We start from the raw sequence: 26,552 nt of genomic DNA, 5'->3' as shown, positions 1-26,552 counted from the left end.
CGTGCTATAACATTTACAAGGTAAATTCTAATTACAACCACCATTACACCTTTTAACTAAGTTATCACATTCCACATGGCTGATGACCGGTGCCGTTAAAAATTACGACAATGCCCTCAAATTGTTCATGGATTATCTCCTGAGCGAGGAGAATCTCTGGATATTAGAGTCACCGCTGATCATATTAACCTTCTTTATCCTCATAGCAGAATTTATCTTCGTCGAACGTCTGCTATCTCAGAATATCACTGCATCACAAACCAACATACGATCAACGCTAATAGGATGTATTCCATGTCTTATTCCCTCTCATCACTTAATACCCTGTAAAGCCTCTTTACTTCGGTGCCATTCTTAGGTAGATAGTTCGCGAGACCCAAAACAATAGAATTCAACAAATGCCATTAATTATTTTTCCACTTTGTTTCCATCGATGGCGTCACTCGCTAGGGAAACTCATAGCATGTTTTAATTTTTACATTCTTCTAATCTTCCATTGATTTACTTTAGGAATTACTTATCTTTTGCAAGTTTTTCCTTTGCGTAAATTTGATCGTATGTTGTTAATACGTGTAATATTTATTTATTTACGTGCATTGTTTATTTTTTATTATACTACAAACTATTGTAAAAAACATTTTTATATCCCTTTATTATGTTTGCAAATAAAAATTTTAGGTTCATTTTTATTTCAAGCCCTCATGGAGGCTTAAAAATAAACCGAAACGTTAACAAGTATTGCATTTAAATAATTTCAAGACCTACACTCGAAGATACTGTTTCAGTGTTAAATATACAGGTCAAGAAAAGAAAAAAATCATTTTAGTGAACTAAATGGTAAAAAAATTCTTAATTTTACATTTGCGCCCTCATTTGAATCTTTCCCCGAAAGATAACAAAGAAGGTGGTTGGGACCACAGATATATACTTCTAATATGTGTATATATCTGTGGTTGGGACAAACATTTGAACGGACCTTGTCGCGGCCTACGTCAAAAATACCAAAATTCTATTTTCCATACCTTTTCAAAATTCGCAGTTCTCGAAGTTACTTGCAGAAGTCAAAATACATGGCGCAAATGGCCTCTGTAGTTGGTTTTCTCCACCAAACCCCAACGTATTCTTGGGAAGATTCTTGCCGAAACTTGATTAAAGGTGAGGTAAATATTATTTTTTTGATAAATATAGTCATCGACGATTAAAGGCTACATGTAGTGAGATAACGTCTGTCGCCACAACCACAATGTAATCGCTAAACTCCTTATATTTACGTTAAATCATTAAATTTAAATTGTTACATTGTAACATTAAAATTGTTAACCAGAAAATACACAAAATATAATTGTTAACAGTGACTAACGTTAACTTTCACTAAGTCACTCCTCGTATTTTAGCAATTGTTATCAGGCTTGATAGATGATTAATAAGTTGGTCCCTTCACGGGAGAGGTTCTCGTGCATCTTGTTTCTTGAGCTCCCTTTGACCTTGGAGGAGGTCAAGGCAAGGTTCCCCGCGCGTGGTGGGTGTTCGGGCGGGTGGGGAGGAAGCTGGTCCGCGGGGAAGCACCGCTTCGTATGCGAGCGCATAAATAGAGACCTCGTGACTTGGGTTAAGTCACTCCACCGCATCCAAGTGCACCAGCAGAATGATCCGTCCTCTGCCCTTCGCGATTCTCCTCTTCGCTGCGGTCCTCCACTATGCTGCAGCCCAAGATCCGACGGTGCGAACTTTACTGGGCTCCGTCCGGGGTACCACCATGACCTCTAGGTCTGGAAGGACAATATACTCTTTCCTCGGAATGAGATATGCAGAACCACCAGTGGGAGAGCTACGCTTCAAGGTGAGTATTTAGCCATCTTACGGCCACCTGCTTAGAGTGGTATTAGCTAGAAATGTTAGAAGTGCATAACCCTCGTCCAACCGCTCCTTGAATATGCAGGGAGCGTATTGGATCCGGTGCAGAGACACGTAATCCCCGAACTGAACAAAATACAAAGGAAGGCTGCGCGGTTAGTCAAAAACCGCTACGGGTGTACAGATAGCGTTACCCAGATGTTAAGCGAATTACGCTAGGAGCCGCTGTAGACTCGGGGGCTGCGCGCTAGGATTAGATTGCTTGAACAATTGAAAATATAAATCTTTCAGAGCGACACGGAGAACATAATATTAGAGCTGCACTATATTTTCAGGTCAGACAGAAGCCATAAATTGAGAGAGATGTTTTTCCGAACGGATAGAATTGGGAATTCGTTTTTACCCCGAACCATAAAGAATTTAAATAAATGCTTGTCGTAATTTCCTTAAGCACTTCCTTTTTATTTTTTAAGGGCTGGTGTCCTAACGCCCCCTGCTACACGCCTTTTAGGCGGCTTGCGGGGTATTATGTAGATGTACAACCTTGGAAAACTAAACCTGGCTCAGAGTCACGTGGTCTTAAACGTCCGTCATTTTGACGACGCTATTTTTTTGCCTTCCAACGAGGCTATTATTGAACTTTAAACCAATTAACTCAAAGCTTTATTTTTGCTAATGTATATTTTAAAGTTTAAGCCATGTGTCTTTAATTGAAAATATTTTGTAATAATTCCTTTTACTATGATTTATAACAAAATTTTGATGCAAGATGCTGGGTATAGTATTTAAAATACCATAAAATATATAAATTTTTTACTACGAAATGCATTTACCAAAACCTTGGAATTTTATTTTGGCGCGTCGTAAAAATTATCAAGGTTTAGTAACCCAGGGTTAAATAAAACGTAACATCTACGAGAAATATTTTCTATAACGTTATTTTTTGGTATATCGACGTGCTGTTTCGTTTAAATTTTAGTCTTAATATATTTATTTATTACTGCATAGATTATCCTGATTTTTTATTCAAAAGTGTAGTTGCTGAGTAGTTATTAATTAGAACAAACAACTACCTCATAGCTGATATCTCGCATCGTGACGCTTTTCGGCTGAGAGGCATAAGCCGATGTATCTTGTAAGAAGGACAATAAAATCGTGGGAGGGTTAGATGACGTGAAACATATCCATAGTTTACCGTCTGCTACGGTCGACAGGATCACGAGAATTAAAATTTGGAAATGGACTGCGTTAGAAAGTGATAGCTTGAAATGAACTCAAAAACGTCAATAATGATATATTACATTTCCACGATTCGTTTTCAGGTTACCTCAACACTGACATTGCAATAAAGTGAAAATATGTCCTCGTATCAGAATGAAAACTTCAAGGAGTAACATCCACATCATAACGATGAAGAAAAGTTGAGGAAATATTTTATGTTTTGATAAACAAACTATGACACTGTTAATCAAAAGTTGCATTTTTTTATTTGTTTATAGCTAATGCATAGATATTATGTTTTATAGAAAATGACTACATTAATTCCATTACAAATAAATAAATAAATCTTGTCATCACATTTCATTCCGATTAGTTGCTCGCAACCCTGAGTTATAAGTTAAGAGGCGAATGGGTTTAAAATATTGGTCGCTTTTTTACCGGCCGTCAGTTTGTGTGCAATTCGGTGACGCGTCGTCCGGGTCCATTGTTGGAGGCATGCGGCGCCCGCGAATGGACAGCAAACAATTGAGAATTGAGTTTTAAGAAACTAGAGCCGTAGATACATGGATCAACTAAATGAGACATATTTTACCACAATTCATTAGAAAGTGAATACGAAGTAGCAGAAGTTTCGTGATAATAGGATTAGGATAGATAGGATTCCCCCATTAATAGAATATTTGTCCCTTCACTTAAGGTTTACTACATTCAGTCCCTTGCTCATTGTGTAAGAACGCTTATGATTAAGTGTTTGAGTGCTACAAGCTTGACCTCTCTCTCCGAAGCCTCCAGTGCCTCTCAAGAAAGGATGGGAAGGAGTCCAGAACGCCACAGAAGATGGACCATCATGCCCACAGCCCAAAACCTTCCTCAGTGGACCGAAATCTGAGGACTGCCTTTTCATCAACGTTTACACCACAAAGGTAAAGCACAGTGTTTAGAGTGACTAGTGAATATTTAAACGATGTGAAGCGATATTATTTTTATCTGTGGGTAACTTTACGTATTCTTACAAAGATTCTGACATCAGGCCATAAGGTGCAATATTTTACAGTGAATTACGATTACTTTATAAAGTTAAGAGTGATATTTTGCATTATGTAGAAAATATTCGTTGCAATCACACATCTACAGGTATACAAATTGAAGGAAATAATGCCTAGAAATAAACTAGATAAACTAGACGCCAACAGAGACGGAATCAACTAGTAAACTTTTTTTAATAAGTTGAATTAAATGTTTAACACACGAATACAAGATACCATTTGCATAGCTTAGATATACTCAAATTCTTCAAATGTTCCCTCTTTCATTCAGCCTTATCGGGCTTGCCACCGAGGACTATGTATTTTGTATATAAGAGACTAAGAGGTGGAAATATGTCAATTTTAGTACCAAGAATAAGTTATCAAGGCTACATAGAGGTTCTTTTTCTTCGTTTTCAGTTAGCAGCACCCATAACAAAATAAGAAAGGACCTGGTTAAAGTAAATTCACATGTACTTTCCATTGAATGTTTTGAAAACATTTTAAACGTTACTATACAATAATGCGGTAGGACAAATTTTAAACATTTTGTTACAGTTAAACAAATGCAGGAAGTTTTTAACTATGAAAGCATAGTGAAGTGATAGTATTTCCTTGTGGATAACCTTCGACGCTCGTACGACCTCTTTGGTTTTTGAATTAACGATGCAATACTTCTAGTAGATAAGGATTACGTTCGAGAGATAACGAGTTGAAGACAACTAATAAACACAGTGTTAATGCATTAGTGTTTTTCCGCAAAGAATTCGTTATCTACAATAAAAATAATACATAGTCATTTATATGATACCGGAAAGGCCGTAAGAACGCTTGAGCTTATCCGCAATGAAAAAACTTTCCCTTCATTACGGTCTCGTAGAAAAATAATGTCTGCAAAAAATACTAGGCAATATGAAAAATATTAAGGAGAATTTGAACTAAGTAGCCTTATTCGGTTGAGATGGTGAATGGTTTACATGATGATCTGATGAGTTTGAATGAAAATTTCTTTTTTCAGCTGCCCGAAGAAGGTGTAAGCCCGAAATATCCAGTCCTTGTTTACATCCATCATGGAGGTTGGTTCATATTTTCCGGCCAAAGTAGCCTGACGAATCCGCGTTACTTAATGGACGAAGATATCGTGTTCGTGGCATTCAACTATAGACTGGGAGCTCTAGGTAACAAAAGCTCTAATACACCAAGTAAATAAATCATCAAATCAGCCGAATGTATTCCCCCCTATATGCAACAAAGAATAAAACACCTGTAGATAGCTTACAAAAATAAGATTAAAAACTATGGAAAAACATCCAACACTCAGCACGATTTGAATACATTTTTTTATTATAATTTGAACTCACTAACAAATCACAAATAAATTTTAGAGGCTTTTTTTGCTTCAATGTTTTATAATGGCTAATGTTTCCCTATAATTCAAAGAATAATGGAATGTCTTTGTAGATACGCATAAGAGCAATTGGTATATTTATAAACATTCATCATGAAACTAAGATTGAATGAAATAATATCGTACTTATTCATGCTGCATAAATCAATAATTGGCATTTAAGGTAAATAATAAAATTGCCCCTACTAGAAAAATTGATAAATTCAGTCAAAAAGTGAAATAACAAATCGATTCAACATATTTCATTATATGTAAGGCTTCCTGAGTACGGGAGATTCGGAGATACCTGGCAACAATGGACTCAAAGATCAGGTTCTTGCTCTGGAGTGGGTTCGGGACAACATTGTGTTTTTTGGTGGGGATCCGACTCAGGTCACTATCTATGGGTACAGCGCCGGCGCAGCAGCCGTTCAGTTCCACATGGCATCACCAAGATCTGCCGGTAAGTTGCCCGATAAGGATACTTACAGCCTTCGTATTTCTCATGACAACTTCATCCGTACTCCATTCATAAATATAGGTATAGAAATAATATAAATGGTGACAATATCGAATTATTGGTAAACTGAAGCCCTCCAGCAATGTAATTTTGGGCAAACCAATGTCACAGTTTAAAAATATGCCCAAAAAATCGATTTATCTATAAATCATATTCACTATCACCCCTCTTTATTTGTGTTGGATGGTGGTGCAAACTGGATATGTATTGGTATCTGTGTAACATTTCTATCCCTGCCGCGTGCACGGCGGTGAAATATACAAGAATTGCCACGAGAAAAAATTCCCCTGGACCGAAAATCGAACCACGGACCTTTGGCTTTCCAGGCCAATGCGCAGACCACTACGCTATCCAGGTTCTTTTATTCCTTAAAAAAAAATTCTCATGGCAATTCTTGCATATCTATTGGTGTCTATTGGTTTCTGGATGGCCAAGGGTGCCGCATTTTCCTCAAGTAATGAGGGCATCGAGGAAGGGCAGCTTTTTGTCGATTTCATTCTACCTCCTTTATTTGATGCGGTCATCTATAGTGTAAAAGTATAATTTATTTTATAATAGGTATATACTTATTGATATTCCTCGATGAGATATTTACCACAAACATAATCCAGGTTGGGTGAGACACAATATAAAATACAGTGAAATACACAATAAAAAACGCTCACACGACTAAGTTTTCGGTGACATTACCGCCTTCCTCGGTGTTAGGAAACGAAAATAATTTATTATTGCACTAATATTTATAATAATATAATAGTATTAATTTATTATTAAATTCTGAAAATTATATCATAATTTTCAGAATTTGTAGAATTCCATAAAATTTACAGTTTACTAATGGTTTACTTTTCTCTACATTGGAAAGTAACTTAAAATTATTCTGCATGTAAATAATTCAACAATGTGTGGAACAAATATCCTGAATTACTTGAATTATCGTTTGCTAAGCGACAGTGTATACCTAATCAGCTATTTCTCAATGGAGAAATTTTATTTCCATTCATGGACAAAGTTTCCATTGACTTAATTATGGGAGACGGAAAACCACTCAGTGTTTAATTCGCATGTTTTTCCTGCAGTATAATTACATGGCGGTCTTAATTAATTGCTCATTTCAACAGTACTACCTTTTCGATGAAATTTCCCATTGTTTCAAGGAGGGCAACTAATAGAATTTACTTTTGCAAGTGGCTGTCCAACGCGACTGGCACTCGGTTGTTAAAAGTGTCACATTAATGTAATATTTTATGAGACAGGTTCACCTTATTTATGTCATAAGTACGGATTCAACCTAAAGCATCTAAAGGAAAATGTAATTGGTCCTTGAGCTTCAATGAAAATGATCTAATTATCTCTATTAGTACTAACTTTATTAAAACTAATGCTTTCGGCATAGCCCAGCCAACTTCTTACAGCGTTAGTGAAGAGTTCTCGGGATCACCACCGGGTCAGGAACTCCATAACTGCCGACGTTTCGATGTCCGACTCGGTCATCGTTCTCAGGGCTAGGAGACCCTCTAGCTGAGACTCATAGCCCTGAGGACGATGACCGAGTCAGGACATCGAAACGTCGGCAGTTATGGAGTTCCTGACCCGCTGGCGATCCCGAGAACTCTTCACTAAGTCCATTCGCTGGGAAAGCACGAAATCTTTCTTCTTCTTACAGCGTTTTTGATTTTAACTAAAAATGATCGACGTTTCACAGGCCTCTTCCATAGAGTAATATCAGCCAGCGGATCTGCCTTAACCCCAATGGCAAAAACAAAGGACCCTATGACTCTCGCAAGAAAACAAGCTAAGCTCTTGGATTGCCCCAATCCTGAAGTAGCAACATCGAGACGAATTGTGGATTGCCTGCGAGGAAAGGATGCTGAAGAGATTGCCAATTCAATCTTCGGCATGAGGGTAAGTAAAGCCAGGTCTGCAGTTTAGAGAAAAATTGCTTAGCTAAATATTCTTTTAGGTGATATTCCCTTTCCATGGTAATATTAAATTTCAGAAAAAACAGATGGTAAAATTTTAAAAAGTAAACGTAAGAATTAAGTAAAGGTTGTACATGGATAAATTAAAATTGATCGACATTTCACAGGTCTCTTCCATAGAGAAATGTCAGCCAGTAAGTGCATCTGCTCTAACTCCGATGGGAAAAACAAAGGATATTATGGCTCTCACTAGGAGACAGGCTAAGCCATCGAAATATACGTGTATTGCTGACCCGTCCTCTGGCGAGTAACCCCGCCACGTCGGAAGAGTGTGATGCTATTTTTTCTGAGAACTATATTTCCAAACAGGCAGTTTTACACGGACTATTGTTACAGTAATTTTCCGAGCATATGAAAGTTATTTATTAGCGCTGTAGTTGAGCCATTGTATCAGATCATTTTGCCGTCAAAAACTCAGCCTATCGGTGAAGACCTTGGATAAATTGGAGTGAGGTATTCTTAAGAGGTACCATCTAGTTGCAGTCACTTGATTGTTAGCTAACGGAAACGCAAATAGGTTACTCTATGCCTGTCCGTAAGGTCGAGTAATTATACGAGGGACGTTTATTTTTCAACCTCCGATATCTCACCAAAATCTCATCATACAAGCGACAGGCGGGTACTGCGCAGATAGGGTAACTGCGCGTCCTCCGCACTACACGCTCAAGTCATTTCTGACCGTAAGCTGTTAGTTTAAGGTTAGTATCAATCTCATGAACTACTCTGCCTCAATTGATTCTCCTGGCAAGTGTGCACTGCGGAGAGACATTCAGAAAACTCGCCGAATGGCTTCCGCACTGACAAATCTTTACCTTTATGCCGATAAAAGAGAATTTTTCTTTAATTCAATGTGGCTGGACTATGAAACAGTGTAAAACATTACGTCGATTCTTATTCAAAACAAGTGAAGAGATGCTGACTTCTGGAAATGTTGCCACCCATGACAACGCCCGTCATCTTAGTGCTGATTCAGCCCAACTGCTCCTTGATCAATTTCAATGAGAGATTTTCGATCACCCGCCGTGCAATGCCGACCTAGTGCCGGGAGACTTCCATCTTTAAGTGAAATGAGTATGTGGCTAGATGGCAAGCGTTTTCAAACGGGCGATGAGCTTCAGGAAAAAGGCATAGTTCATTGGAAATCGTTGGCGGCAATCATAGGTGGATTTAGGGGGTGGGCACGGGGGCACGTGCCCTCCCTCCCCCAGTCGCTTAAAAATAGACGAGTTTTTGAACACAAATATTAATAACTTTTATAATTTAATGTATAAGTTATAAATATTCACTTATTAATAACTTTGATATTAAAATTAAGAGTATATTTCACAGAGTAATTCTTGCATGTAGTTTTTAATCCCAAATATGAAAAGACCGTTTGACAGTCAGACCTTGGTGCCCAAACCCCCCAGAAAAAAAAATCTGGATCCGTTCTTGGCGACAACATTCCATGAAGAAGGCATAGTAAAACTTGTCCACAGACACGACCAATTCCTCAATCGCCGAGGCGATTATGTCGAAAGGACACCACAAGGGTGCTCAACATTTAGCAATAAAATAATTTTTAATCAATGACTTCGTCTTCTGAGCATGACCCATTGGAGGTTGAAAACAAAGGCCCTCGTATTTTTATTTGGGAAGTATCGATGTAGCGTATATCTTTATGGTCTCGAAAGTGGAAAGCTGGGAGTCACTACTTTTTCATACCTGCTAGCTGTTTAAATATGCAATTCCTATGATGACAGGGGAAATAAATGCCTATTCTTCAACGAGCTATAAATGCTAAAAATAATGAGTATATCAATATCATAAACAAATTTATTCTGTGACAGAGAATTTAATATTTCCGGTTACATTTATCGTTTTAAATGAAATACTTAGGTAATTCCAAAATCATTTGATAAAAATCAGCTGGTTTCAAGCAATTAACACATGTTAAAGCATATGTAAGGCTGTGCTTACGTTTAAATTTTATGATCGTAAGTAAACGGCACCTTTACACCTAAGTAAATGCTGTAAATCTTCAGAGCCGGCACATTTCTGAGCGTTTTATCCTTGGTTTCTCATTCTTTTTCGAAACTCGTTGTGCATGAACGGCAGGAATCAAAGTTCGGGCCGATGATCGGTTTCAACGCAGTGGTGGAACCAGACGGAAGCTCTGATGAACCCTTCCTCACAGCTGACGTAGATGAACTGTTCCAGAGGGGAAACTTCCATAAGGTGCCGTTGTTGACTGGGTCTACAAACAACGAATTCATGCTCCGAGCTCGAGGTATGTATTCCTCATTCCATTGATGGAAAGGCAAGTGCGCGATCTTTCGTCCTATCACTAGCTTATATTCTGACGTGTCATAAAAAACCCACTCATCCCTCAAAACTACCCGTAGGGTGGCTGAGAGGGTTTAAGTGTTTGGCTTCCGAGCGAAAGTGGTTCAAATCCCGTGTAAAGCTGAATGAAACGCCTAAAAGAAGATCTTCGAATTGCGAGATGGTCGTGGGAAAGGAAGCTGCTCCCCTAATCTGTAAAATTAACAAGCTACTATGTTAGTTCGGGGTGAGGTCTACCCTCACCTACCTAAACCAACATTTGCCTTGAGTTACGGAATAACTATAAATTATGTATGGTCGGGGATACCTCGTATCCAAATATCCGTGGATATTGCCCTTCATCGGACACATCGGATCCAAAGTCGTGTAAGACATCGGATCTGGATCCGAAATTTTAAATAATAGCTTCAGTGAACTCAACGCCCCATAAGGGTGGAAAGAGTTCCGATTCTCTCTTCGAATGCGCCGTCGCATGCGATTCTTGTCCTACTTATGAACCGTTTTGTTTGAGAGCTCTCGCAGAGGTTACGTAGCAAAATTTCAGCCATGGAAAATAAAAACGGAAAAATACGAATGGCACATAGTGTGACTCTTCCCAAGAGATTGAACAATCATCGGGGGAATCTCAGCGTCGTAGGATAATAATCACGTCAAAAGTAACTACGTCGCAGATTTTAGAAAACTACTCTCAGCCGTCCATCAGCCCGTGCCTCTGTTGTTGTTTTTTTTGCTTCCGAAATCACACAGACCATAAATCATTGTCTTCTAAGGAAAATATCAAATTACACGAGAACAATTGAAGCGTGTTTCATCCCTACCCCGTCTCACTAACTGGCATTGTTTGGCCCACGTGCTTCAATTCTCTGTTTCTAGACGACAAATGCTAGGTGAGTGACTTTCTAGGACCGAGGATGTCTCGATAGCCTCGAGAATTAGATGACATGCACGAGATTTGAAAAAGAATCACACAAAACGCGACGCATTCCTGAAAATATTTCTGTTTACTTTTCAGCTCTACTTGATTGCCACTAAGTTTTCTATTAAAAATTAAACTATAATAATATGCAGTATTGTCCAAAAAGCACAATTTTCAAAGAAACAAGCGCAGCATTAACCCCTAAAACAGTAGAGACGGATTGAAAACGCCAACTGCATATATCACGTAGCGCGCCCGGCTCCGCTTTGAAGGCAACGACGCCACGAAGTCGCGACGTCACTGATGCAAGATCTTACTTGTTCGTCCTTGACTCCCTCATTTGTAGCCCCTTTGTTTGAAATACTTAGGGAGCGCGCTCTTTCCCCTCCACCTCTACGCGCTTCTGCTGCCCACCCCTTCTTCATGTTGAGCGGTCGAGCATGGTAGAGCACCTCGTCGCTCGTGACGATAATGTTGTTTTAAATACTGTTAATTGTGTTGCAGATAGCTCAGTTGCAATTTAATTTTCCCCTCTTTCCCCTCCACCTCTACGCGCTTCTGCTGCCCACCCCTTCTTCATGTTGAGCGGTCGAGCATGGTAGAGCACCTCGTCGCTCGTGACGATAATGTTGTTTTAAATACTGTTAATTGTGTTGCAGATAGCTCAGTTGCAATTTAATTTAATGATATACTGACAAAAATGTTTTTCATTGTGTAGAAACATTTCTGTTGAGATAAGGAGAACCAATACATACCATGTGCGTATACTGTGGCGTGAAATTATCGCGAGGAAGTGCTAAGTCCACCTCACCATACTCAAGCATTTTTGGGTGAAACACAAGTCGGATTGCGATGAGGAAGTGACGAAATTCGGAGGAAATGTGCGTGAGGAAAAGGCTATTCGGGCCTCCAGCCGGGTGGTCTCCCTCCATTCTGCCGACGTTTCGTAACACGAGTCGGGTTCCGAAACGTCGGCAGAATGGAGGGAGACCACCCGGCTGGAAGCCCGAATAGCCTTTTTCGAATATATTCGCCGGGAAAGCATCAGATTTCACTTAGCGTGAGGAAAATTTGAATTCAGTCGATGGCAGTGGGGTGGCCAGGAATAGAGTATTTGCACCTTTTTGGTGAGGCCTGTTAAAAATATCAGTTTGGTTTAATTAAGCAAAATTCCAATTCCTACAGTCGTACGACCATGGGTGAATTTGTTATTAACAAATAAACATTCCAAAATCAATGTTGCGCTTAAAACACTCCGCCGCCATGTCAGACGGCTTGTGACTTCAATCCCCATACTCAACTGACTGCAGTTCCTCCGATCACCTGCGATTGATGGAAACCTTGTTTATTGTTGTTTCAGAACACTGAGGTGAATCTGACGGAATAAACCACCTGTCCAACTATAAATTAGTGGTATATTTCGTACAATAATTCTTTAAGTTCGTAGCCATGAGCGAAGATAGGTTAATGGCTTGTAGTACAAAATTCCGGAATGAATATTGTTTTGATCCGATATGTGGGAGCATCCGTGTTTCTACACCGAACAAGATTTTTGTGGATGTTCCCGATAAGCCTGAACTACGACGGAAATGGTTATTGGCAGCCCGGAGGGATCTTAAGTCGATCCAATTATTACATTATTCCATTCAGAAAGGAGAGACTAATGCGTAATACTGAAGCATATGTATGTTTGAGATGCAGTTATTCTTGCATACAAACGGCCGTGTATTCATTGATGATATACATTGCATATTTTTTCACTTCGGATGCTTACTTTCATTATGTATGCTTGATGACTATGGAAAAACATAATTAGCAACGTCAGTATAGTAAGCGTTTATACTCGAAAAGCAGATGTTGGAGTGGAAAAGGAAAATTTAAAAATAGTATAGTATAGTTGATCACGTAACGAATAGCCAATTACAGGTCGTTTTACCCTCCTGAATTTCGATGCTAAAACAAAGGTTATTAAAACTTAAATAATAAATTAATAACAAAACACATGGAGTTTTCATTAAACATATGTGAACTTCAAACATGTATGCACTAAATGGAAAGGGTTTCATGTTTATTCCTCACCCATGCAAACACTCTATTTCGTTAGGGTGGGTCCAAAACCAGGGGGGGGGGGATTTTTAAACAACAGGGTACAAAGTAGAGGGTTTCAAACTAATTTTAAAACCCTTCGAAATCGAAAAAAGCTTCATTTTTCAAAGAAATCTATTGTAAATTCATGATTTTCAATATTTTGTTTCCTTTTATGAAGGAAAGTAATTGTGTTTTTATATTTCGGGGGGACCGGATCCCCCTCTCGCCACGCCACTGCTCAGTGGTTTTTTCTATTTCCATTTCCAAACCTAAGCGTAACATTTTAGGTCCTGAGCACGTAAAGATGCTTAAAAAAACAACTTGAAAGCTTACAAAAATGATTTTTAATTTATAAAAATATTGAAATGTGTATGAAAATCTAAAAAGCATTCCTTTGATTGTATGTACACAGAATAAACTTGAATAACTACTTTGTTTAATAGCAGGAATTTGAAATGCATTCGGATCCGAAAATATCCGATCCGTAAGATCCGACTCCGAAAATCAAGGATCCGATCCAAATCCGGATCTGAAAAAAAAATCCTGGATCCGTCAAAAATGATAGTGCAAAGTAAATGTAAATAAAACTTTTGAAATATATCGCTTATTCATTATGTTGGTACTGTGTTACCTAAAAAATACTAGAAAAAAATGTATGTTTTAATAGCCCATATAATATTTCGATTATTAGCCCTTTCATTGCTGTTCAATCTCCGAAAACCTACTCCTCACATACGGCGAAAAGGTTAAATGCGTTTCGTGGGTACATGGAGCAGGTACTTTCAGGATGGGTGTGGTACACCCTCCGAAGGGTCGCTAATCCGGGACCCTATCCTAGGCGAGCTAACCCACGCAGGACCGTCTCCTCGACCCTAGCAGCCTTGAGCCTACCTCCCGAAAAGTGACCACTCTGACTGCAATTTGAAAATCAATCAATCAATCCGATCATTGGAAAATGATTGTTTTCATCGCACTCCTGCCAATCAAGCAATCAAGTACGTCTTTGAGCCGTTTTTCTGCGATGAAAAATAACGATTTAGTTAACTTTGCAAAAAACGTGGCTGCGGACAACCGGAAAATGGCCATTTTAGCTAAGTTAACAAAATCGTTATTTTTCATCACAGAAACACGGCTCAAAGACGTACTTGATTGCTTGATTGGCAGGAGTGCGATGAAAACAATCATTTTCCAATGATCGGATTGATTGATTGATTTTCAAATTGTAGTCAGAGCGGTCACTTTTCGGGAGGAAGTGTCCCCCCCCCGCTGGTAGTGTCGATGAGACGGTCCTGCGTGACTGGTCGAGGATTCCGGGTCCCGGATTAGCAACCTTTCGGAATGCTTCGGCGAAAGTGCTGACCACATGGCACGGACGAAGAAAAAGTACGTCCACAGCAGTGAAAGGGTTAGGAAAACTTTGGCGTCTTTACAACAATAAATGTGTTCATATTCGCGTTCCTCTAAAGAAGCGTTTTTTATATTTAAGGCGTTCATTGTGATGTATTCCATTTGCTTGATTTCAGAGATGGTAAACAACGAAACGATCCTTGAGGACTTCTCCCAAAACTTTGAGGAGATAGCACCAATACTATTTAGATATGATATTGGAACTCCCGAAACACAGGAGAAGACCCGAAAGCTGAAAGAATATTACTTCCCAGATGGTATCACCAAGGATTCTTTGCAGCAAATCACTGACGTAAGTTGTAAAAGGATCCTGTAATCTCTTTAATTTTAATTAGTGCTTTCTTTCAGAGGTGATCGGAAAATTTTAGAGGCTTATGTCTCAACAAAATCTACTAAAATTCCTTTAGTAAGGTTGCTATATCTCAGGGCAATTAAGTGAAATAAATTATATAAAATGAGCAGTCCTTTCTTTAGAACAAAATCGAACTTAAAAATGCATTCTTCTCTCACTAATTGTAAGTGATTTGATATAACTGATATAGCAAAATTAATCATACCATGAATGGTTTTTGATTTGTTCTGTAATTTTAAGATAGTTAGCGGGCAGTCAATTTAGAATTAAATTGACGAGATGCCCATTAAAAATGAAGATGTATGGCAAATATTGCATTAGGTAAGATAGTAATTAAAACCATCACCGTTAACCCCAACAACTCAATTCATAAAATAAATATACGTAAATAACTTAAATACTGACATTTATTCCAGCTGTAAGTGTTCGCATTTAGCATATTCAAAATATCATCAAGAAACAAACCATATATACATGTCCACTATTCCTAAATGGTTACTTCCAGTCAGTGGGGTAGCTACGAATTTCGTTCGGGGCATCCAAAACCAGGGGAGAAATTGTTTGAAAAACCGGTTACTAAAAATAGGGTTTTGCACTAATTTTAACACTTTTCATAATCGAAAAAAATTCAATAAAAATATTCTGTAAATTCATGATTTTTCAATACTTTGTTTTCTTTTATAAATGAAAGTAGCTGTGTTTTTATATTGCGAGGGGGGTTCGGAAAACCCGGACCTCCCCCCTCGCTACTCCACCTCTCCCAGAGCAGATGATAAAAGTGTTTTAATTAACTATTGCCTTGTTTTCTTTTATCGGTGGACGAGAACTAATATTCTGTTTCCAACAGCTCTTCACAGATGCCCTCTTTTTGTACGGCGCCGACCGAACAGCTACGCTCACCTCTTTGTCAAGTGAATTGCCTGTGTATTATTATCAATACGTTTACCGAGGAATCTACGGGAATATGCCCAACGAAACAGGATTTGAAAAGCCGCGAGGTAAGTAATATGTAGTAAATATAAAGTAACATGCACGAACTCACAACAGCCTATCTGAGATGTTCATGCAATTCCATAAGCACGTTATACCATCGGAATACAAAACAGGCTTAAATTAGTTTAAATTTTAACTCTCCGTCGGGCGCAATGAATCTGACAAACAAATTGCCATTCTTATTTATTTCTCCACGCCAATAGACGGCATAGACGCTTGGCACTTAGAGAAGCTTTTTGTTTTGAAACTTTCTATCCTTTCACTCACGAATATTACAAAACAGTCGGCCTCTAAATGTGTTGCCGCCCACCGTGCGTTTAAATGGGTTTACAAATGTCGCCACTCGCGTCGCTAACGGACAAATGGATTCGAGTTTCACAGGGAAACAAGGTATAATTAAGGATTTAAATGGAAATTTATACTCATAACGATGTGGCCTATCAAATTCATAAATTTTAATGCTATTTCTCGCAATTACAAACATGATATTTGAAAAAAAGTGGATCGCATTGTACTCATCACCGAGCCGCGGACATTTTTGAAAACCCATTAAAATGCGACCGAAGCGGCAAGAGAAAACAGTCTTCTTTGGGATGGAATTGGACCTCCTCCTTGCAGTCCCCTTGCTTAAATAAAATCACTATTAGGCAAATAGGATAGCAAAATAAAAAACACTGATCTTATAGAATTCAAATGCTAAAATGCTTTACATATGAAATGATTAATAGCCGAAAGAGTAAGTTTAATCGCACCTTGCTGGATAGGCCCGGGGCCGCATGACGGTATGTAAAGGGGTTAATACACAGCAAATAAGACATAATTTTAGTTTTTGTTTACATTAATATTGGCGCTTTAAACTTTAAAGGTTTAACTTTAAAAATTAAATTTCCATTGAGCCATGTTAAGAGTTAATAATGTTTTTTCACATCTGTTCCTGTGAGGCACTTTGAGCCTGAACTCAGCAATTATAATATTGCGCCTGACGAAAGGTTAATGCTTTGAGGAAAATATTACTGATAGTTTTCTGAACACTATATTTTGAGGATGAATATTCGATGGAGTCCAAGTTTTAAAGAAATCAGCGTACGAAATGAACAGAAATATAAAAGTTTCACCACAATAATGATCACTAAACTCATTTTAAACAGTGTGGTATTCCTTTATAAGTTTTTTTTTGGTTGGATGATTTTTAATTACATCGATTCTTATTTTACATAAAGCACGCCTGATGTTGATCATCATTCATCGAAACCAGGGTCGCTTTATGTAAAAAAGTGGTTTAAAAATTTTATTCAACCAAGATACCTCTCAATAATGATCGTCGGCAGTTTGTAAACATTTTCAGTGTTGCATATCCAAAATACAACATCATTAAGAAATATAAAATTTTCAACACAATAATGATCAAAATTCACTCAAAATTCTATTCTTGTTTACTACTATTTATGCGTCGTGGCATACACCCCATGAAAATTCATGATTTCTCCAATAAAATTCAAACCGTCCAGTGATATGAGGCGGCTGTTACCGGGTAATATTTGTTGTTACTGAATATCAAATTAATGGTGGAGGCCGATACTTTGTGGGATTTCATCGTGAAAATTGAACGAAATACATTGCACTTTTTCTAAATTAATAAAATTTATGCGTGGAAAAAATGCAGGGTATTTCATTCAATTATCATATTTAGTAACTCTTAGCGTGAGTAATTATAAATCTGGATAAAAAATACAATCAAGGTTTAAAAAAATAATGAATCACTGTTTACTAATCATAATTCGTGGTCAATACGCTTACCAAGCAATTTGAACCACTACCACCACCACACGATTACTTTCACGTTAACCTTAGTACCTATGATCAGGGCAGCCCCGAAGAAAAGAGATTTTACGGGAAAGCTTAACCTTAAAAGCATGTTGATAAGTAGCCACGATTTAAAGAGAAGAAAGGACGAATGAAAGCCGAATTATTATATAAGAAATGCTCGATATAATTCACATTCATTCGAACTTTTAAAGTTATTATTGTATATTGATGTGATCTCTTTGTGGCTTACTCGTAATTTACCAAACGTGATATTTGTACATATAATAATGATGATAAAAATTTTTATTACTCTATATTATTTACAAAAAGACAGAGAAAATATAAGGAGATTTAGGAAAGCTAGATGGCGGATCTGTGTTTAGTTTTTTATTTTATTTATGCAAAAAAAGAAGTTGTGTAAGAAAAAGTTATCCAACCAAGAAATGTTACAATAATCATTATCATAATAATCTCCTATATTTCATAATTGTCTGCCATGCATTTGTTTAAATAGCAGACGAATAACACACATCAAGATTTTAAAAAATAACATTTTTTTTCCTAAATATGTTATTATAATTATCAAATTTGAATTTAAAAACTATTTCTTAAATTGTAGCATAAGCTAACAACCAATGTTTTACATTTTTTGGAAAAATATGATTTATCATGAGATGGAGATAAGTAAGCGTGCGTTTGGATTACATGATCTCGGTTTAGTTGACATTACGAGATGTAGGTATTTTGCGAATTCCGGACCTTCGAATTGGAAAAAATAATTTTTCATGAAGATCCGTAATAAGCGTGGATACCTAAAGACGTGTTAGGTGCTGTTGGGAGTATTATGCGAGTCTTTTATTTTATTTTATTTCAGGGGCTAATCACCTTGATGACCTGATTTACCTTTTCTACCCATCAGAATTGTTCCCCTTCATCGAAAACGATTCTCCTGAAGCCTCCTTTTCAAAGAGGCTTGTAAAATTGTGGACGAATTTCGCGAAGACAGGGTAAGTACATTCTTGTTTGCCAAGCTAAGCTTATGTGCATGTACATATTACACTGCAAGTCACCTACAGACATGTTTGGCAGGGGGTGAACCATCACCAACATCCGCCATGAATCACACTAGTAAAGTTTACTTCCTCAAACATGCACTACGTGCATGTTTATGCATTACATGAACATGAAGGCTTGCTTAGGTGTAATTAATCGAAAATAATTGTGCTTTATAATAGTTGCACCAAAGTAAGGTTCCCAATGAGCTACAATGTTGAGCGAAGGTGGTAGGCTAAATCCCACAACATTGCCGTGCGCAGTGATTCCCCTACTCTCGAGTCCGCAAGTCCGCGATTCACTGTGTCGCTCATTATTGGCTTAGCAACCGTCAACAATGAAAGTGATGATCCCCGTTCCCGCCAAGGATGAGGATCGAGCAGTAATCCGATTTCTCCTTGCAAGGAAGTTACCGCCATTGGAGATTCATCAGCAACTGACTGAACTTTATGGTGAAGAGTGCATGCCCGTTCAGCACGTCTGCAAATGTTGCAAGGCTTTTGCTGAGAGCCGCTCGGAAGTTCACAATGAAGAACGAAGTGGAAGACCGCCTGTTTTGGATTGCCCAGAAGATCAACAGTGAGCTGCTCAAAGATCGGAGGGTTACTGTCCGTGAATTTGTTGAACGCATTTCTGAAGCTTCTCACGGCACAATTGAAAGAACTTTAACGCAAACATTGGGTTATCGCAAGATGTGTGCTTGCTGGGTCCCCCGGATGCTGACTAGCGCCTGATGCGGAGCAACGCCTTGAAGCTGCTCGCACATTTCTTCAACAATTTAAGGCGGGGGGCGACAAGGAGAAGTTGTTGGTCTCTATAGTCACCGGAGATGAAGCGTGGGTATTTCATTTTATCCCCGAAACAAAACTTTTAGATGTCAAGCGCTTCAAGAGCGACGATGAAATCCGAGCACAGGTCACACACTTCCTCAACGGGTTGGCGGGAGACTTCTTCAACTTAGGGATAAAAAAGCTGGAGCACTGTTTTTAAAAGGGTGTCGAAAAATAGGCAAAAGTATAAGCTTTTCAACGATGTGAAAATTAATATCAATAAAAAAAGTTTTGTACTTGTAAAAAATATGGGAACCTTACTTTTGGTAATTTTAATGGTGAAATATGAAGCTAACACAAGAATTATGATTGAGTAGAAAATTTTCAACTTTTTAAAATGAGAAGTCTTGATATAATTTCTCCCGGAAGCAGGTCTGCGTTAGAAAGGGTTAAAATGAGGTGAAGTGTACCGGTTCAGAATAGGTCCGATGTCATCATCAACTGGTTCTCTGCCTTTCATTGACAGGTCCCTAACACCAAAGTCGTCCCCACGTCCTTTTTTCCAAGGTCTCCTCTTTGGTATCCTTATACCTTCTTGCTAACTTAAGTGCGTCGGTCATTTTCAGCCTTCTTCTTGCTTTTCTCTTGACACTTTCCACTGTTCCCTTGATTGCTGTATTTACAATCCCCTCTCAAAATATTCCCGATCCAATTCCCCTTTCTCTTTAGTTCAGTTCTCAATAATGTTATTTCCTTCCCAACTATTTCCAGCACCCCCTCATTCCAGTGGCGGCTGGTGGTTTTATATCCAGGGTGTGCATTAGAGAATATATAAGATTATGGAAAAGGGCATGAAGTTGAAATTAATTCTGCTGAATGGCACTGAATGCATTGACGGACTAGGATCCTGAGCGCAGGTAGTGCAGGTGGATGCTAAACCGAGAAAGTACCTGCGAGTCAGGGGCGCAGCAAGGAATTAAGGCTGGGGGGGGATTAGGTGCAACTAATACCAAGGTGTTTGGGGGCATGGAATACCCATCAGGATAAGCGGTAGGTGCGAGATTTATAAATTGCGGAATTTTAAGATAAACGGTTCAAAATGGTGAGTTTTACGGCTTTCTGAGGGATATTTTTATTAATCCTTATATTATTCTGTAAGTAATAATCCAATTAAGTAAAATGGATTAAACTTAAAAATTTCTCTGAGCTCTGGGGGAGGGGTGGGTTTAACCCCCAAACCCCCCCCCCCTCGATGCGCCAATGCTGCGAGTTACTCAACAAATATGCGCGTGCGCACTCGCTTCGTGTCGAGTCTGCTCCCAGCTCCCATTTGAACATGGCATGCCCCCCCCCCCCCCCCCCCCCCCTGAGTACCTTATCCCGCCCGAGCACCCACAAGCGATCGCGTAGACCGAATATGCGGCCGGCGCGATGCCACGGGATCGCACCCTTGTAGAGCGGTGAAATCGCCAAGGAGAAAGCACTTGCCTTAGGAGCTTCATATCCCATCTGTGTGTGGACAGGATTTTTATCTTTCTTTTTGCAAAGGAATACATAGTTTTCTTTCATAATTCATTCATCTTTGGGTGTGCAGTTGCTAACACGCGTATATGCGCGCGCCGCAACTGCCTCACTCCTCACTTTATCCACCTATTTCACCCTCTCCAGCCTTCTCCACACCCAAATCTCAAAAGCCTTGATCCTATCCCTATCACTTCTTTATGTGGGCACCTACCTGGACATACAGGTATACCTGGCAACGAGTGCGCAGATAAGGCAGCAAAGGAGGCACTAGATTTAGCCGAAATAAAATGGGACATGGTGGCTGCGGAGGACCTTAAGGCAATGTTTCGAAGGGTCATAGTCAAGAAATGGCAAAATTCGTGGTATGGGACTGATGAAAATAAGCTCCGAGCTATAAAAGCGGTAGTATCAGTATGGCCCTCTTCCATCAGGAATAACCGGAGAGAAGACGTCGTAATCACAAGCCTGAGGATAGGGCACACTGCCCTCACACACTCATGCTTCTTCGCAGAAGAGAAGAATCCACCTTGGCGTGAAGAATGCGAATGCGACACATCCTGACGGAGTGTAATAAATATCGATCCCCTCGAGACAAGCACAAAGTGAACGGTGCCCTAAATCATACCCTCGGTGATTCTCCGGAGCGTTTGTCACGAGTAATTGCCTTTTTAAAGGAAATCACGTTTTTTACTAGCTATAAATTGATTTAAACAGATGCATGCATTTTTAATGTTAAATTTGAAATATCAATGTCCTTTAAAATGTGTCCTTAAACACTTAAAATTTGTTTCACATAAGGACGGTTGTGGTGCAAAATGATCTTTGCTGGCGACGCACCCCCAAAAAAACCAACTAACTAATTTATATCTTCTTCCCAAGGCCCACGTTTCGCATCCATATAACACAACACTCCACACATAAGTAGCAATGTCCGATGTGCACTGAACATTTCTTTCCACTTCCAGTAATCCCACACCATCTGAGGACGGCGTGGATGGAGTCAAGTGGGCATCCTACACCCCTTCGGAATTGGAGTACATGGAAATCGGGGAGGAGCTCTCCATGAAGAAGGCACTGCGACAAGAGAGGGTCGCCATCTGGAAGGACATCTACCGGAAAAATGCCTGAAACGTGCTATTCTGATTTGCATTGTCGTTTTAATTTGACGCCCACTGTTGAGAGTATGATTTCTTGAATGAGTACCGTAGTTATAAACGAAACCAGTGGCGTAGCCAGGAATTTCGTTCGGGGGGATCCAATACCAGGGGAGAAAATGTTTGAAAAAACAGGGAACTAAGCAAAGGGTTTTAAACTAATTTTAACACTTTTCGTAATCGAAAAAATATCATTTTTCAAATAAATCTTTACTTAAGTCATGATTTTTTCAATATATTGTTTTCTTTTATGAAGGAAAATAATTGTGTTTTTAATTTCGACGGGGGGGGGGGGGGGGGGGCGGTTCCGGATCCCCCGAACCCACCTGGGCTGCGCCACTGAACGAAACAATTTGTATTGAATAAAATAGGAAGGAAAATATGGTAAATCGCCCTATCCGAAATACCTTCCCAATAAAAATAAAATTCATTTCATAGAAAAGACTATTATACCTTTTATGGATACCATAGACTGCCTTTTCGTTTGAAATTGACGCCCATAGTCGAGAGTAATATTGCTTGAATGTCTACCGTAAATATAAAGGAAACGATTTGTATCGAAAAATATGACACGGAAAAGATAAAATATATTCTTTTCCGAAAGACCCACCAAATAAAATTCATTTAATAAAAAAGACGTGCACGCCTTTATTTAAACTATAGATTAAAGACTTAGCCATCAATGCATATACTTTTAAGGTATTTTCTCTGTAGGAAAATATCAAACAATGAAACAATTTAGTAAGGAGATTTGTTTCACCAAAACCAAAAACATTTTAGTACAAGTGAGAAATCGAGTTCCTACGTAGATGAAGAGAGGAGTTTATGAATTGCAGTGCACCTGTGTGGGAAGCTACTCAGGGCAAACTTCCAGATCACTGAAATGCCGCTTAATGTACCATCAAAGGCCAGGACGGGCAGGCGGTTAATACCCTTTGTTCACAATTGAGTACACATGGATAGGCCCGACTTACAATGTAATATGCTTATCGGCTAAGCAAATACCTACATGTGCATAATTCTCTGCGGGCCACCTCTGGCCGGTTTGGCAGGGGGTGATCAATCACCAACATGCAAGAGAATCCCCTTGTATGCACAGCACACGGTTATACAATATTACGCATACGAGGGTAGCATTTTGAGTGTCGAGAATAGAACTTTCCTTATCACCTAGCATCTAGAAATGGTGTTTATAAACAACTTTTTGAATTGGTTAATACCCATGCAAATTTTCATTAAGATCAGCCTGATAGTTTAAAAACGATGGCGTGTCAAAGTTCTCAAGTCGATGTACGAGAAGAAATTAAGTCATGAAAATAACCACACCATAATATTCTATAAATTTTCACGAAGCCTCACACAGCAATATTTCGTTGCTGAACTTTTTGTTGTTTTTGGCGAAGAATCACCATCAAAGACAACCGTTTATCACTGGTATGCAGACTTTCAGCGAGGACGCTCTAGCCTCAGTGACGAACCGCGTGAAGGGCGACCAAAAGCCGCCGTCACTCAAGAAAACGTGGATGTGTACATAACTTGACTACGGAAGATCGTCATGTTACATACCGTGAGATTCAGGCATCATTGGACATCTCAGGGACCTCAGTTTAAAAGATCTTACACAAAGAGTTAAGTGCTAAAAAAATTGGTTTCCCGCTGGATACCGCACCTCCTCGCAGAAGAACAGAAAGCAGTTCAAGTCAAATGGTGTCGAATTACTCTACAACGATTCAACTCAGGAGCATCAAAGCACGTTCACAACATTGCAAGTGGTGATGAATCCAGGATGTGTAGCTAAGAGCCTGAATTGAAACGCCAATCTTCAGTATGGGTCTTCCAAAGTGAGATCAAACCGACAAAAGTTGTTCGCTCTCGCAGCGTCTCCAAGAAAACGATCGAATCGTTCGTAGCCAAATCAGGCCATGTAGCGACGATTGCTCTTGAAAATCAAAGAACAGTTAATGTTGAATGGTATGCGACCATTTGCTTGCCGGAAATGATCGCCGAGCTTCGGAAAGATAGCTCAAATCGACGCATTACGCTCCACCATGACGCTCACAAGCTCACACACCGCTCGAGTCACAAAGTCGTTTTTGGAACAGCAAAACGTCGAAATTCTTGATCATCCTCCATATAGCCCGGACTTAAGCCCCAATGATTTTTTTACATTCCTCAGAATCAAGAATAGGCTACGAGAAAAGCGCTTCCAGACGTCTAAAGAAGCGGTCTATGCATAAAAAACAGCCATTTTGACTACCCCTACTTCGGAATGGAATAAATGTTATAACGACAGGTTTCATCGAATGCAAAAGTGCATTGACTATCGTGGACAGTACTTTGAAAAACAATTTAAAAATTGCGTTATTGTACCTCTTATAATTTTCTTCATTCCCGACACTTAAAAGGCTAACCTCGTAATAAGAAATTATAAGTCCACATTCATTCATAGTCAAAATTTGCCAACGGTTAGTAATTACTATCGCAAATCCATGCAAGATTACAACTATGGAAAAATAATAACATACAATGGGCGCTTTCCATTCATGCGACTCACGCGTCGACTTGTGTCGATTCGCGGTAACTGTTTATAACGCTCCAATTTCTGCGCGTTATCGTTTGTTGACTTGTGTCACAACAGTTGGTGACACACATTGAACGGAACACGAAAATCGCGGCGCAAGTTGACTTGTGTCGACGTGTGTCGATGAATGGAAAGCACCCAATGAGTCGTCCTCTAGAGTAACGCGATTAATTTTATAATAGCATCTTTGCTATCCCTGATAGTACAAGGATAAAGAGATATCTAAAGAACGGAGATATTTTCCGAGGATAAAACGCGAGGACTTACTGATCGCAAAGAAAGAAAACATAAAAGGTCTAGCAGGTTAAGATGGTGAAAAGTGCCCCCAGAAATTTTGAAAAATAAAAAATATACACTTAAAATGCATCCAAAATTATGTGCTTCCCCAAAGTTTCAGGCCTCAACAATGGATTGAATTGATAGACCAAAAAATAATTGAAGCACGATTTTTTCTTTCTTAACCATATCTCCAGTTTTTATTTTTGTAAAATCGTTTCCTCGATTTTAAATGTAAATACTATTACGTTTTACCATCCTGATTTTTTTCAGTTTTTTTTTTTACCGAAAACTAAACTTCCATATAAATTTCAAAATTAAATTAAACATTTTAGGAAACAATAGATACGCCTAAAAAGATATATGTTGTTACTCCTACTTTAAAGTATATTCCTAATTTTTTTCATATTTTTAAAATTGGTGGAACAAGGTCAAAAACATTTCAAATTTTTTTGAAAAAAATCAGGATGGTAAAACGTAATAGTATTAACATTTTAAAATCGAGAAAACGATTTTACAAAAATAAAAACTGGAGATATGGTTTAAAAAATCGTGTTTCAATTTTTTTGGGGTTATTGTCCATTGTTGAGTCCTGAAACTTTGGGGAAACGCATAATTTTGGATGCACTTTAAGTGTGTATTTTTTTATTTTTCAAAATGTCAGGGGGCACTTTTCACCATCTTAACCTGCTTGACCCTTTGGCTAATCCCGCGCCCAGGCATAAAAATATGTTTTGAAAAAAGATACAATCTCCGACAGCCAATCAGGAGCGACTTGACCAACGGTTTGGATATGAAAGGCGGAAAAGATACTACAGCACCCAACTGACCTGAAGAAGTGCGCTCCAATACTGGTGAAACGGTCCTCCTAAAGTTATAAGAACCAACACGGAGCAGAAACCAAAATATCTTTTTAAAATGCATCGAAATAGAATTTCTGGGCATTCAATAAAATGAACACTGCATTTAAATATGTGCGTATCCTATCAGAAAATACAGAAAAAAATTGAGCTTTACTTTTATTTACTTGATTTCAAAATTGAACAGTGACATTATATTCTGCAAACTCGGGGAACAGAATTGTGAATTGTGCGTATAATACGGAGAATATTCGTATTGCACGTGCAATGGCAAAATAATTCAATATCACGACAACAACTCGAGATAACTCACTCATGAAGTGGACCAGATCAAAGCTGTCAATCCTGCTGATAAATTTAAAAGTAAATATGAGATTAGCGCCATGCCTATACGCGATGATAAGTACACTGGACCTCTTCACAATGAATTTCACAAATGAATTACACATCGAAGGTGC

At 38.7% G+C, this 26,552-nt stretch overlaps 1 protein-coding gene across 1 annotated transcript; it reads left to right on the top strand.

Annotated features, from left to right (window-relative positions):
* Window positions 1–1,602: 1,602 nt before the first annotated feature.
* LOC124163634 (juvenile hormone esterase-like) lies at window positions 1,603–22,497 on the top strand. Its single transcript, XM_046540673.1, has 10 exons — window positions 1,603–1,840; window positions 3,861–3,998; window positions 5,119–5,278; window positions 5,765–5,950; window positions 7,713–7,912; window positions 10,087–10,258; window positions 14,842–15,017; window positions 15,925–16,075; window positions 18,751–18,883; window positions 22,189–22,497. Exons 1-10 carry the CDS (start codon window positions 1,646–1,648, stop codon window positions 22,349–22,351), a joined length of 1,674 nt encoding a protein of 557 aa, XP_046396629.1. The 5' UTR covers window positions 1,603–1,645; the 3' UTR covers window positions 22,352–22,497.
* The last annotated feature ends 4,055 nt before the right edge of the window (window positions 22,498–26,552 follow it).

This window comes from Ischnura elegans, chromosome 8 (genome assembly GCF_921293095.1).
Source record: "Ischnura elegans chromosome 8, ioIscEleg1.1, whole genome shotgun sequence".
NCBI lineage: Eukaryota > Metazoa > Arthropoda > Insecta > Odonata > Coenagrionidae > Ischnura > Ischnura elegans.
Note: the sequence above shows the minus strand (reverse complement) of the source record. Positions and strands in the feature narration are given on the sequence as shown.